Source organism: Myxocyprinus asiaticus, chromosome 23, assembly GCF_019703515.2.
Source record: "Myxocyprinus asiaticus isolate MX2 ecotype Aquarium Trade chromosome 23, UBuf_Myxa_2, whole genome shotgun sequence".
NCBI classification, from domain to species: Eukaryota; Metazoa; Chordata; class Actinopteri; order Cypriniformes; family Catostomidae; genus Myxocyprinus; species Myxocyprinus asiaticus.
In genome coordinates, this window is record NC_059366.1 from 35,731,073 (window position 1) to 35,746,941 (window position 15,869).

Below are 15,869 nucleotides of genomic sequence, written 5' to 3' on the forward strand. Positions count from 1 at the left end.
CAAAAAAGTGGAAAGTCGAGTGTTTACCACTGTGAAACATCACAATTTCTTCTAATAACACTTATTAAGCATTTGGGCACTGAAGACACAAGTTTGTTAAGTTTAGAAAGTGGAATTTTCCCCCATTCATCCATTATGTAGGTCTTTAGCTGCACAATTGTACGGGGTCTTCATTGACATCTAATGCGCTTAATAATGCACCACATATTCTCAATTGGAGACAGGTCAGGACTGCAGGCTGCCCAATCTAGCACCCACTCTCTCTGCTTACACAGCCATGCACTTGAAATCTGGGCAGTATGTGGTTTGAAGTTGTCCTGCTGGAAAATGCTGGGATGTCCCTGGAAAGACAGTGCTGGATGGCAGTATATGTTGCTCCAAAATTTGTACATATCTGTCTGCATTCATGGTGTTCTCACAGATGTGTGAGTTACCCATGCCATTGGCACTGACACACCCCTGGCCCACACAGACACTGGCTTTTGGACCTTACGCTAATAACAGCTTGGATGGCCCTTTTCCTCTTTGGCACGGATAACACAAAGGCTTTGTTTTTCAAAAACTTAAGACTCTTCAGACCAAAAAACACAGTTCCACTGTTCTACTTTCCATCTAAGATGAGACGAGCCCAGAGAAATCGGCAGCGCTTCTGGACAGTGTTGATGTATGGATTCTCCTTTGCATAGTAAAGTCTTAACTTGCATCTGTGGATGCAGCGGCGAGTGGTGTTGACTAACAAAGGTTTACTAAAGTAATCCCAAGCCCATGTTCATGATATCTATTACAGATGAATGCCATTTTTTAAGACAGTGACATCTGAGGGATCAGAGATCACGTGCATTCAGAAATGGTTTTCGTCTTGCCCTTTACGCACTGAGATTTGACCAGATTCCTTGAATCTTTTAACTATTTTGTGCACTGTAAAGGGTGAAATGCCCAAAATCCTTCCAATTTGTCTTTGGGGATCATTGTTCTCAAAGTGCTGGATTATTTGCTGAAGTGTCTATTGGCAAATTGACAAGTCTCAATTGATCCTTGCTCTTGAAGGACAAAGCTGTTTTCAGAGGCTCCTTATATACTATGACACGATTGCCTTACCTGTTTAACATCTCCTGTTTCACATCACCTTGTTATTTCAACTCGTCAAATAGTTATTTGTCAAATTGTCAATAGTTACATTTTCAAAAACAATGAAATTCACAAGGTAAAACATCATATAATGTGTAGTTGTAGTGCTTTCAATACAGCAAAGGGTGAATATAATTTACAAATCACTCCTTTTTGTTTTTATTAGCATTTTTCTTACTGTCCCAACTTTTTTGGAATTGGGGTTGTACTACACCTTACCGCTAAACATTTTTACATTTTAATTTTGAAGATTTTATTTGGCTCATTTATGTGTATCATTTTTATTACTATACATAAATATTTCTTTCCAGAAATTTGGCACTTAAGTTTAACAAAAAATACACATATATACAAGGGCTGGGTGATAAATTATATAAATACTGTATGTTGATATTTTTCACACTGTTTTTCACAAAATTAAATGAAGGATGATATGTAATTATATGCACCAAAATATTGGTACATGTAAATGAAAATGGGACTTCTGCTGAGACTTCCATGAACCTTTGAACAATGAATCATTGAAGCAGAGTTTTGAAAATGATTCACTGAAACAATGAAACATGAAAAGAATCCATGCTTGGACTTCCATGAACCTTTTTGAGTGATGACTCAAACAAATCCTTGAATCAGAGGTTTGAATGGATTTCGGAACTCCCCTTAAATTGTTTGAATCGATTCATTGAAACTGACACTTTCACTGAAATGAATCAAATTTATCAACACTAACAGCTTATTTTCTTCTTCAGAGACACTATTAACTAAATTTATGTCACCAGCAAAATCATCACTATCTATATTGTATATCATAAATTTTTTATATATATCGCCCAGCCCTAATACGTACTACTGTATATTCACTCACCTCGTCAGAAACTCTGAAGCGTTTGAGCAATGCCACCACACGCTGCTTAAAGTTCTGCTGCTAATGGAGACAGAGAAACACACACAAACAAACACACACTCATATTAACAGACAATTTACTACACATGTGACTCAATGACAATGGTGACTATGCATTTTCACTGTTCCTCTGTTATTCTTACCCTGGTGATGGATGCCGTCCGGACTATAGACCTCCTCTGCTTTTTTGGTTTCCTTATCTCATACTCATCATCCTCAAGATCCTGAGGAGCACGCACACAAAAAAACAAATAGGTGAGCTGGAAGAAAGGGAAAAGAGGTATCTAGTGTGTGTGTGTGTGTGTGTGTGTGTGTGTGTGTGTGTGTGTATGTGTGTGTATGTGTGTGTTGATCACCTGTCCCTGTGCTGCATCATCACTGGCCTCCTGCTCCGATGAGAAGCTTTCATATTCTTCCTCTGAGTAATTATCTAACAAAACAAAGAAACACTATTATATAGATATGTATGGTTCTAGATGCTGATTGTTCAATTCAGAATTCCAGGGAAGTATATCACTTGAATGGATTTGCTTAATTAAAATCAAATGAAAAATTGCATCCTCGGGGGCCTGGGTAGCTCAGCGAGCATTGACGCTGACTACCACCCCTGGAGTCGCGAGTTCGAATCCAGGGTGTGCTGAGTGACTCCAGCCAGGTCTCCTAAGCAACCAAATTGGCCCGGTTGCTAGGGAGGGTAGAGTCACTTGGGGTAACCTCCTCGTGGTTGCGGTTACGGGTTCTCGCTCTCAATGGGGCGCGTGGTAAGATGTGTGTGGATCACAGAGAGTAGCATGAGCCTCCACATGCCGAGTCTCCGCGGTGTCAAGCACAAGGAGCCACGTGATAAGATGCACGGATTGACAGTCTCAGAATCGGAGGCAACTGAGACTTGTCCTCCGCCACCCAGAATGAGGTGAGTAACTGTGCCACCACGAGGACCTACTAAGTAATGGGAATTGGGCATTCCAAATTGGGAGAAAAGAGGATAAAAAAAATTATAACAAAAATAACAAAAAATAAACAAATTGCGTCCTCAATATACAGTATTTTTTATGTAGTAACTGCTTCATAAAAGCAATGCTGCCTTCAAGGTTGTACAATGCTGAGGCACTTAGTAGAAAGTAATCTATTTATCCGTATTTTCTGCTTTGTTTTACATTCGGTCAGATGGTAGCTTCTTGTCTCTTGCATTTTATTGTTCATAATATATAAATGGCACTACATCACACAGTCATTAAAAATCGACTACGCTAACAATAACCGATATCTACGCATTATCATGCTGTCGCTTATCTGGTGCTCCCAGATATTTTTATTGAGTCTGAGAATGACAGTCTCACAAGACCAAAGCAAAAATGTGTGTATGGATCATTGTTACCAGAACATTTGATTTTCTGTCCCAAAATGGCCGCTTCCTCATGGTCTATTGGCTGACTGGACAGTGAATAGATCCAAATCTCTGCAACTTTACCCAAACACTCCTTCTGATTACTGCACAGAGCCAAGACCTGCCCTCCCTCTGCAGGATGCTGCATCACCTACACACACACACAGATGATGAAACACAAAGCAGTGTGTAAGCATGCTGCAGATGGAACCTCTTTGAACCTGAGTGAGAAATCAGAATTACCTCAGCCATGTCTATTGAACCAGCAGCCAATGTCTTGTAACCCAAAATGGTTCGGTTTTTGTACCTCTTCCTCCTCTGAAGCAGGATTTGCAACTTATTCCCCTCTCTCTTCAGAAAATGAGGGTACTACTCACAAACACAAACATTCAGGATACAAAGCCGAAAAAAAAAATCAATACCAATTTCATACTATAAACTCTAAAATGATTCAGTGTACAGAGATGATGATGTCTTGCGAGAGATATTGGCTCTAGTCAGAAATCTAGCAACCTGCCTAAGCAGGTAGCATTTTAAGGCATCAAAGGCATGCTCTGGATCCAAAGGCTGTTCCAAGATAGACCCTCTTGTCCAAATTCCAAGGCAGCATTACATTTAGCATTTTTGTATGAGCTGCTGCCCATATAGAGCATTTCAATTCGGTTTACTTATGAGATTCCATTTCAGTTAGGATGCTGCTGCCTGTGTAGGGAGTAGACAGCAAGCCAGCTTACCACGTTTTAGAACAGAGCCATTGTTTTGAAAGTAATGATGTTTTGAGAATTGCTAATGATTTATGTGTTATGAGAGTTATTTCAGAATTTGTGTTTCGAGAGTGTGTTTACCTGCAGTGAGAATGTGAGAGCAAGATCAGTCTCCACCCCACCAGCAGGGGGAAGCTCTATCTCATGAGAACGCAGGATTCGCTTGGAGCCCTATGTCAAAGAAGTGAAACAGCATATGTTCAAAATAGCATTCTAGCACACTATTCTTAAGATTTCTGTAGTATATAGTACGCATAGTGCGATACTGTATTCCACAATGCAATGTGCTTCACTTGCCTTTCCATTTCCTGTGTTGAATGAACCGCAAGTAGTATAAGCTGAGATTCCTTCTTGGCTCAGAATGCCAAATGTTAAAGGGATAGTTCACCCAAAAATGAAAATTCTCTCAACATTTACTCACACTCATGCCATCCCAGATGTGTATGACTTTCTTTCTTCTGCAGAACACAAACATATTTTGAGAAGAATATCTCGGCTCTGTTTGTCCATTCAATGCAAGTGAATGGTGGCCAGAACTCTGAAGCTCCAACCATAAATTCTCCTCCCTGCCCAGTAGGTGGCGATGTGTATGAGAATGCGAAACGGCAAAATCAAAAGAAGAACTCTTAGAAGACATGGATTAAACAACTGGAGTCGTCTGGATTACATTTATGCTGACTTTATGTGCTTTTTGGAGCTTCTGGTCACCGTTCACTTGCTTTGTATGGACCTACAGATCTGAGATATTCTTCTAAAAATCTGTTTGTGTTCAGCAGAAGAATGAACTATTCCTTCAAGACATTTTAAAGCAAAATTGCACTAAAAATGCAAAGTAAGCATATTCATATCAAAGTTCCAACTGAACGCCACTTGTTGAATTAAAAATGCATTTTGATGAAGTGACAAACATAGTGAGGTCAAGCAACAATGTATCATTATACTGTTTGAAACGGTTATCGTTGCATATTTTGTCCTGTTTCACATATGTCACAATATATTATTATTATTATAGTATACAATATTTACAGTGCAGTCTTCAGTAAGTAGTCAGTGCATCTTACATCCTGGACATTTTCTTACACACTTTACTTACACACACTCTGCAGTTGAAATACAATATACACCTTGTAAAGCTGATCACTTAACTTACCTGAATCTTAACCGCAATGACGACAGAAATCAGCTCCTTATCCAGTTCTTTCATCACAACCAGCTTCTTCAGAGTCAGACTACACAACCTACAGACAAAAACAACAGCAGCTTTATTTACACAAATACATGATTACACGTAACATTTGGCCAATCAAACAGCTGTCTGTGTAATGAACTGTGTAATGTATAAGTGGAGCTTGAAGACAGCTCTGTCCTCAGCTGTCTCATTCGCCGTAACCTCCAGCATGTGCTGGTTACACGTGAAATATTTTAAAAGCCAGGTGTCTGGTGGTCACATATAGGCAAGACCAGGCCATAAATCATGTGTTCCTCTAAATTCAAGTCAAGGAGTCTAGTCAAAAATCCTTGTACACCCTCATTTCATTCCAAACCCGTATGAATTTCTTACGTGGAACACAAAAGAAGTTTAGGAGAATGTCCAGACTCTCAAGACTGATTTGAGAGCTATGACAGAAAGGGAGATTTTAAGTTGTTTAATAACAACTTAAATTTTGGTCTGTTCCTCAACTAAAGCTATCGTATGACTCCAGAAGTCTTGAAAGTGGTCGTATAGACTGCTTTTATTATCCTTTCGGTCATTTATGGATTTGGAACATGACGGCGACTCAATGATTTTCCATTTTTGGGTGAACTTTCCCTTTAACTCTCTGCTGGTTTCCCTTAGTAGTTTATATTATATAAAAAAACAACAACATTAATTTAAAAAAGAAAATTAAGCACATGTATTTAAAAACACCCAGCCACCCCAAAAGCAGATGGTCTATAGAGAACTGCTTCCACACTAAACCAAAACCCAGATTACTCTCTTTTCACTTTAAAACCCAGATTACTAATTTTTTTTAAACTGTGACACAGATATGCAGCTGGGAGTTTTAAAAATGTACAGCATAGGTTGATTCAGGTGTACTGGAGCTGAATACAGAAACATAGTGCTAGCTTCCAACTGGGACAGATCATTCCAAAGCACAGCTGGAACTCATGAGGCTAACGAAGTGGGCTTCAGGGATTTCGGTCCCTTGGAAACATTTATACAAAACTGTTTACCAAACCTTCCATTAAGAGCACGTAATTTCAGCCAAGAGAAATTGACGTCATTCTGTTAAAACAAAAAAATATGCCCTCTTGCTTGTACCCTTTTGAATACATAAACTCTCGCTTTGACTGCTTTTTACCAGAATACTGTACTTTACCACAGACATACATTGCCTCTGTTCCAAAACCTAATAAGATGCCTCGCTGGCTTTTAAGGCAGCAACTGAACTGACATGGAACCTCATAAGTGATCAATTTGGAACATGCTACATAGACAGCAACTCTCAACTACTCAAACTCACAATTGATTTCAATAGAATTTGGAATAAGCATATTGCTAAACTAAGCTCACAATGCGATACTCTACTAAGTGCAAAAATAGCTACATCATACATAAATATTGGGAATTGTAGTCAATTTTTTATTAGTATTACATTTAAGCTTTTAACCTATACTTTTTGGTGCTGAATGAATTATAAGCATATTTACAATCAAGATTTCTTGCGTTTTGCCTGCCATCTTGGAGTGATTGATTTTTTTTCCAACAAGCTCGTCGCAATGCATTTGGGATTGGCTACTCCGTGAAGAATACACATGATGTTGCCAAAATATTAGGCCAAACGAAGATGTCTGAGTCAGAAGTGATGCCTTAAAATTCTGCTTAAATAGGCAGATCAGTAGGTTTTGGAACTGAGCCAACCTCAGTGATAATGCAAATGAGAAAAGTTGTCTGTGAAAATGTGAGACGAATTCTACATACTCATCTGAAATTCAAACACTTCTAGGATTAAGTACTGACAGAAGGAGGGTACCCCATCCAGAGAGAGAGAACGAGAGAGAGAGTCAATCATGCGTGGAATGAGCCAGAGTGGAGATGAGTCAGTATCGTTAAGAATGTCACAGTGGGAGGTGATCAGTGGACCACAGGGGCCCCTGAAGGCCCATGCAACACAGTGCGGCCTGAACAGAGAGGAAAGCCAATAGAAAGATAGAGCCCCTACATGCACCTAAAAGAATATTAATGAGAAATGCTTTATACATTCAGATCACATAGCAGTTACTATGAGGTCTAGAAAGAGTGTGTGAGTGTGAGAGTGTGTGACGGGCACACAGTACAACCTCTCTGCACCCTCAGTGATCTGAAGGCTGGTATTGTTCACACATTCTAACTTTGACACACACAAACAAAAGCTATTCTTCTCCCTGAGGGACTAGCATGCTAACTCTGACCACAATAAAGAAATACACAGTGGTTCTTTACATAAACTCAAACACACACAAACACAATTTAAAAGCTATTTTTCAAAGATAAAAAAAAGAATGGTTTGTTTGTGTGACTGTGACCGACTACCTCAGGAGTTCTCTTCAAATACAAAAATCACAGTCCGTCAAGTTAAAACAGAACTTATAGGGTTAATCGCAAAGAAATGTCCAAAGTCATATTTCACCCCAAAATCCAAAGATTTTTTGCATTGTAAAATTTTCATAATGTTTGTGACCAATTTTTAGTACTGAAGGCCAAAGGAAAAAAAAATCTCTTTAATGCAATACATACAGTACATGTAAAAAATAAAAAATAAAATAAATAAAAAATATGCCAAACATGATGTATACTGAATTGTTATACTTGCAAATGTACTTTTCAATATAAATGTCTTTTTCTTTTTTTTTTTGTTTTGCATTACATTAGTTAAAATTATTTAGTATTTATTTTTCATTTTATTGCATTGGGGAAAATTGTGGAAGAGGGGATTTATTGTGCTTAATTTTATTATTGTAAATGATGCAGAAATTCACAAGGGATGGTTCACACAAAAATTATAATTCTCTTATCATTTACTCATCCTCATGCCGTTTGTATCACCCACACTCATGCAGGGTTCCCACTCTTTTCAAGGCACACTTTTCCAGGACATTTCCAGGACATTTTATGTGTCACACGGTTGTAATATTTAAGCAAAAACACATGAGAGGTCATTAAAATTGTGGTTATTGGAGTGTTATTTTTTTCAACAGTTGAATTAAATTTCATAAAAGAAATGGTGTCTAATCAAATTAATTTGTTAAAACATTAATTAAATAAAAATTGAATTATTTTAAGTAAATACAATTTTTCAACATAAAATTGCATTATTTTTATCAAATGAAGTGCTTTTCTACAAAATCCTCAACACAATCCGAAACAACAATGGAGATACATTTTTTTTTTTTTTTTTGTCAAATTAAGTGCTGCACAACAGAACATCACAAATGTGAGATACTGCTTTAATACATTATTATTATTACTATTATTATTTAATTGCATTAAACAATCTTTTTCTCATTTCACGCGTCCATTTAAATTGATCTTTTATTTTGGCGTTTCTGTGTATTTTTGATTGTAGTTTCTCACCTTCGGAAAAGTAGTTTGCTACTTGTCCCAGCGTGATTATTAAACCACATTAAAATAAATATATAATCTGTATGTGCTGCATGCTTCAGAGCGCTCTGCTCACTGTCATCTGTGACATACTGTGTATATAGTGGTTCTCAACCTTTTTTTGAGTACTCGTATCAAGGACCCCCCTATAGAGATGGTAGCGTTTTAAAGTAGCCTATTCAGAGTATTTTGCTTTTATAGAATATTTTATGTAACCAGTTTAAATATTCTGTCCATCATAATATTTTTGTACCAACAAACTCTAGCTGCTGACAAACGCAACTCCTCACATGCCCACAAAATGACGTTTCATTATATAGTAAAAATATTCAGATAGTGAACTGGATAATTAATACATAGCGACGACAAACTACAGCCGGTGCTAACCAGACATCACTTCAGTCTTTTGACTTCAGAGGATGAACTCATGCCAACTCCAACTGGAAGACATCGGATACTTCATATGCCACTGCCTGAACCTTGGATTTAGGATGGACCCCACTGAACCTCACCGAAATGACCTGCAGGTTGAACTGCGATACCTCATTGATCTCTGCCTGCATCACCTTTTTCTCTTGATGGACTACACTCTTGAAATGGAATACATAGACTATCATTTAATTGCCAACAAAAGCCTTCATCAGCCGACTAATAACCCTAACCCCCAGTTGAGAAACACTGATTTAATACACACATACACACCCAGAGCGCACGTGATGCTCCCGATAAGGTGCTTTCAGCGTATGAGCAGCCGGCTTTTTATTTTTATTAAATCACATTCTTTTGCGGTTTAATAATCACACTTGGGACAAATCAAGTTTTTTATTAGATTAATTGTACATTCAAACATTAACTTTCGTATCAAATATGTCAAATTCCATGACATTCTGCATTTTAAAGCTAATGCAATTTTTATGACAGGATTAAATTATTTTATCTATGTTTTCCACATTGTGGAAATCATAGGGCCCAACACATGGTAATGGCAGTATAAGCAGACTCCGATCGTTGAATTATTGAAAATTAATTTACATACTGAGGTGTAAAGGTCACATCACCACACTACCACCTCAGGGTATGAATTCATTTATTTTTATTTTAATCTGTGGTCCGACCGTCATCGTTGTGTAAAGCTTACTCCATAAACTTTGGGTAATTCAAATGTTTTTGTAGTTAACACTGCAGCAGTGTTGGAACGGGAAAAGAAATGCACTATATCAATACTTGTACAAAAACTTTGTCAGGCACACAATCAAAAAAATGTATCATACTAAAATATTTTCCAAGACAAATAATTATTTTCCAGGACATTTAGGTATTTTGCTAATTTTCCATGACTTATCCATGACTGGAAAACTGCTTTGCAAAATCCCAGGTTTTCCAGGATTTCCAGGAAGCATAGAAACCCTGCCATGTTTTTTTGAGAACATTCAAATGCGTATGCGTCAAGCACGAGGATGCATGTACAAGCTTTTTTTTAATGAACATACATAGGAGAGCTGGGCGGAAGTGAAGATTTTTGGTGAATAAGAACTGAATTTCACTTCAGACCTATCATATCACTTCATGGATTTAACCAATTGAGTCCTATGAATTACTTTTCTACTGCCTTTATCCTTTTTGGAGCTTAAAAATGTTGGACCCCATTGACTAACATTGTACTGACAAAAACACATCATTCATCCTTCAAAATATCTTTGTTTGTGTTCCGCATAAGAAAGTCATTTAAGTATGATATGACATGTGGGTGAGTAAATTATGAGAGATTTATTGTATCATTTTGTGTGAAACATTCCTTTAATAATTATAATTGATGTGAAAAGATATATTAGAGTTTAATAACTGAGACCACCAACAAATACTACAGGAAACAATGGCCGCACACACACACACACACACACACACACACACACACACACACACACACACACACACACACACACACACAGACAATCAAATCCCTCTAATAACTACTTATAACCTCTTATAAAATATCTACTAGCCTTCAATAACCGCTCCCACCAAAATAGACTGTTCATCTGCTCTGGAGTTAAAGACCAACATGTCTCACTCCACTCGACTGGATACAAACTCAATCACAGCTCCATTACACACACTCTGCTATGCACTCTATGCATGTGTGTTTCTCTTTGACAGATGCTGCAAGGCCTCTCCAATCACAAAAGAAATAAGACCAAAGTCAATTTCATTCATTACACATCAGAAAATCTCAGCTCTCATCATTCCTGACTCAAGTTACATACACACCCACACAGGCAGTACTGTAACTGTAAGTGTGGAAGGTCAGTGACAAGATCTGATACCATTATTTCACACCCTGACAGAAACAAAAGTGTAGATTTTTGCTGTTAAATCTGATACATTGATTATTGATCGGCATGTTATTTTCTTGATACATTTTTGAGGCATCAATAAATTATCATTAGCCTACACTTAAACTGGAAGACTAATTTGTGTGCTTTCAATTCACAGTTTGCCTTCTGTAAGTGTAGTCTGGCATAATAGCTTTGCAAGACTACAAGGGGGTGATAAAACATTTACTGTACTTAATACTAATACTAAGTTATCGTCACCTCTGTCACCCCTACATACAGTACGTGCAGCTGGTGTTTTGCATGGTGTTTTGTTGTGGATAATTTATAATATAATTATAATTATATTTATTTATCACACATTATACATTTGCACATATACAGTGAAATTCTTTTTTTCACATATCCCAGCTAAGCTAGGGTCAGCTAAGCTGGGGTCAGATAATGTTAGGGCGGATAAACACATGGGAGAGTTTTGGGGAAAGGGCAATCAAAGTGAGGTTTGGAGTCATTTCGGATTCTGAGTTGATAGAGCTGGCCAATACCTGGAAATCAAAAACACTGTGTAAAACATGCAAGGCAGAATTGCCATACTCCAGGAACACAATCAATCTAATATTCCATATGAAAAGATATCAAGACAAATGGTAGTGATGTGCAAAAGAAGGCAGTAAATGGGTACAACCTACAACTGCGGAAGCTTTGAACCCTATAGGAAAAATGTATCAATTGACTTGCCACAGGCCAAGAAGCTAACAAATTTAGCAACCTTTATAGTTATACTTCATATATGCAGCCGATAAACGTGGTGGGGAGTCCTTTTTTAAAACATGTTAGACTAAATGAAACAGCCTGGTCTCATAAAATTTACGTGAGCATTGCAACATTTTTGCAAATTGAAATTACCTGCTTCATTACACGTTTGGCTGCAGTTTTCAGGTGAAATGTCCAGTGGTGGGCACCAAAACCAAGTGAAATTAGGTTGTAATCAGACAAGGTTTTTAAGGCGAATTTTAGATGGAGGTTTTAATGAATAAAACGTACCTACCTAACCTAAAACTTTACACTAAACCTAACCAATAGTGTCTGGAAAGATAAATGACAGTTTAACAAAACAGACATGCTTACCCTTAACCAACACCTAACCCTAACAGATAGTGTTTTAAAATACAAATTTGAAATAAAAAAGAAAAAGTAAACACATTAACTGAAGCAACCATGTCATTTTGTGTCACTTCTATTCAACTTCAGTTTTGTGCACCTTTGTCTGGATTTGAACTGCGGCCGTCGAGCTCAAAGTCCAACCCTCTATCAGGTGAGCTACCAAGCAAGCTAAAGACCTACCTGTTTATGTAGGTGGGTCTGTAATACAAGTGTTAAAATGTTTCATTTTAAAATCATGCGTTAAAGTAAAAGTGTTTTGATATCATATCATGTGGGCGGGGGGTGTGTAATTGAGTGAAAAATAAATTTTTATAAAATCAAAATCAGCAATTGTACTCATGATTTGTTTGACAGTGATTAAACCACACAGCTGTTGTAGCGCCTCTAGTGTTCATTTCACCAGGAAACTGCTGCGAAACGTAAAAAGCGGCACGTACAAGTCAGTCTGCAAAATGTATATAGAGTAACATTCATTCTATGAGACCAGGTTGAAATGAAACCAGAGTTTAGTTACCCTGCCACTCATACTTAATAACATTGTGTTGAGAAATACATAAAAAAGAGAAACAAAGACTATTGTGCATACGCAGCTTCAAAAGGCGGAGGGCATCACTTTTACTACAGACTCCTGGACGTTATACTTGTAAGCCTTTGCAGTAGATTTAAGGGTTCGATGCATCAACAGGTAGCCCTATCTATATCTGAAAAAATGCAGATAGAGCAATAATCATCAGGAAAATATCGATGCATGAAAAAGGCATTGATCCCATGCCTATGTAGCACTAACAGCCATTTCAGAAACAAATACATCAGCAGAAAAAAAAAAAAAACTATGAATTTCATCTTGATTCAGTATGAAGTGTGTCATTTTTGCACTGCTAGCGACACCAAATGAAATTGCAATCTGTTTGAGCAGCCCAAACTAATGGGATGCACATAACAATATTGGCTCAACCAATGGACACTTAAGCCATGGAATTTAAGGTGGGACTACTTGCTTATCCAAACAATAAGAGGATAAGGAAGAATATTTGAAGTCATTTTTTTTTCTGCCAGTTCTGTTTGGTGCTGCTAGCAAAACTGGTAGAACATGGTGCTAGGAATGCCAAGGTCATGGGTTTGATTCCCAGGGAACACACAAACTGATAAAACACGTATAAACTCAATGCACTGTACGTCGCTTTGGATGAAAATGTCTGCCAAATAAGTAAATGCATAAATGACACACTTCACCTTTAATGAAAACATTACAGTATGCACCCTCCAGAGTGAGTGAGGTTTTTAAAGGCCATTTGCTGGAACCATATGTGTGTGTGTGTGTGTGTGTGTGTGTGATCTCATCAGAATGATGGTCCAAATATTCTGTACGTGTCTGATGTGAGTAAACCCCAGAGAGCTGACCTACATTCACTGTGGAAGCAAAGAACTTAGACAGACTCTTGCACACAATTCTAATAAGTTCAGTTTCATTTGAATTAGCTCAGTTTGAAAGCCTACTCTTTAGTGTAATTGATGGAAGTGCAACACACACACAAACACACTGTTCTGTTGTGTTTAATGGTTTGGTATGTACAGAGGAGCCCAAAAGTCTGATACCATACTGAAGCTCTGGGACTTTATAAAGTTTTGAATGGGGCCAGCCCATAAACATTAAAATACACACAGTTTCAGAAGTATAGCCACAAGACATAAACATTATATGTTAATGATTTTAGTGATAAAAATCACTCACATTGCATCATCATGGCAACAAAGTTGGAAATTGGATATTTACACATATAAATAACAGGATTTTATCACTTAAATCATGTTAACACATATTTTTATGTCCTGTGGCTATACTTTTGAAACAGTGTATTTTACTGTTTATGGAAAGGCCCCATTCACTTCCATTGTAAGTGCCTTACTGTAACCAGGCCTTTTGCTTTTTTGAAATAAACGAGTTGAAAATATTTTTTGCAGTTATTAACATAATGCTACAAATGCTGTCGATTGAGCTTAACTTGTATTGAACACAGAACATCCCAGATCTCAGGGAACCGATTCCAGTTCACTTACAGAGGAGAGGTCTTACAACACAGCGCCACCTACAGTTATGGGCAATGAAATAAGTGCATCTGGAGGATTTAATCTGGCTGTAAAAACATTGAGTGAAAAGGCTCGGAGGGCATCTTAAGCCATCAAATCACGATTCGGCAAAATAAAATTACCAATTACAATTTGGACAAAATTATATTATTCTATTATAAAATCAATATTATTATATGGATGTGAAATATTGGGACCCATGACAAATTTTCACCATTGGGCTAAAACTCCAATAGAAAAAATGCAACTGGAATTTGCAAAAAACATTTTAGGTGTACACAGAAGCAACTCAAACAGTGCCTGTAGGGCTGAATTAGGTCTATACCCCCTAAACATTGAAATTCAGATAAAAGTCATACAATTCTGGCATCATCTCAAACAGTTTGATCCAGAATCTATCAAATATAAAGCCCTCCTAGCCAACGAAACCCCTGCTGTATCATATCCTCTGAATATTCTCGCTCTGAAAATTATTAATGAAACCAAATTTGAAATCAACTCCAATTACAAATCTAAACTTAATGTTAAAGAAATTGACAAAAGCCTAAAGCATGATCACAGTGAAACATTAAAAACTGAATTTGACCTTCACAACAAACTCCAATGCTATTCGACCCTAAACAGAACTACCAAATTCGCAAATTACTTATCAATTTAATAATTTAAAGAAAGATCCTGTCTAAATATAGACAAAGTGACCATGATCTAGAGATAGAGCGAGGAAGACATCACAGTTCCTGGTTACCAAGAGAGCACAGAAGGATATGCAGACAGTGTGATACAAAACAAATAGAAGATGAGAAACGTATTTGCCCAAAGTACTAGACTGTCAGAGCAACATTCTTTAACCAATTTGAAACATTTCATCATTCATTCCATAAACTGTCTGATACAGAGAAACTCACATATGTACTTGGAGAAGATTACAGAGAGAGAGAGAGATTAAATTTATAAACAGTACTTTGTGCACAGTACATGTATATCTGAAGTTATTTCACCCAGGAGAGATTACAGGAGTCCCTGACATGTGAATAACAGAGATGGAATAAACTACCATTGATCCTCTTGGACAGACAGACAGAAGACATCAGTTTAATCCAAGTCTTTAAAACAGACAGGAGAACATGAACAGATGTATCCCTTTGTATTTCACCCAAGTACAAGCACACGTTTACTTGCACACACTCAGTTTACTTAATTCAGCTCATTAGTCACAGTTGTGGTGTTAACTTCCAGAGAACTGCAGTTAAACACAAACACATGCAGAAAACTTTCTAGTCAACATACACATGCATCTCTCTTGCTCAAGAACAACTGACCTACATTTTCCTACATTCTCAGTGGGTCACACACACAAGTACAGAAATGCTGCTCAGAATCACAAGCACTGTGTACCTCTACTGCATTTTGCTGCATTTACTTTATCGAAAGATAGAACAAGCACAGTTGTAGAGCAAAGCATTGCACCAAAGAAGCT

General features: G+C 37.4%; 1 protein-coding gene across 3 annotated transcripts in view; it reads right to left on the reverse strand.

Annotated features, from left to right (window-relative positions):
* LOC127413888 (phosphofurin acidic cluster sorting protein 2-like) overlaps window positions 1-15,869 on the reverse strand; it is a 52,557-nt gene that overhangs the window by 20,521 nt on the left and 16,167 nt on the right. For 2 of the 3 annotated variants that reach the window (XM_051651448.1, XM_051651446.1), the window contains exons 2-8: window positions 5,334-5,421; window positions 4,265-4,354; window positions 3,663-3,788; window positions 3,411-3,570; window positions 2,389-2,462; window positions 2,176-2,256; window positions 1,994-2,053 (exon numbers count right to left, since the gene is read on the reverse strand). In XM_051651448.1, coding sequence (XP_051507408.1) covers window positions 1,994-2,053; window positions 2,176-2,256; window positions 2,389-2,462; window positions 3,411-3,570; window positions 3,663-3,788; window positions 4,265-4,354; window positions 5,334-5,421 — 679 coding nt within the window. The remainder of the gene's footprint in view (window positions 1-1,993; window positions 2,054-2,175; window positions 2,257-2,388; window positions 2,463-3,410; window positions 3,571-3,662; window positions 3,789-4,264; window positions 4,355-5,333; window positions 5,422-15,869) is intronic. The other variant, XM_051651447.1, reaches the window with a different exon arrangement.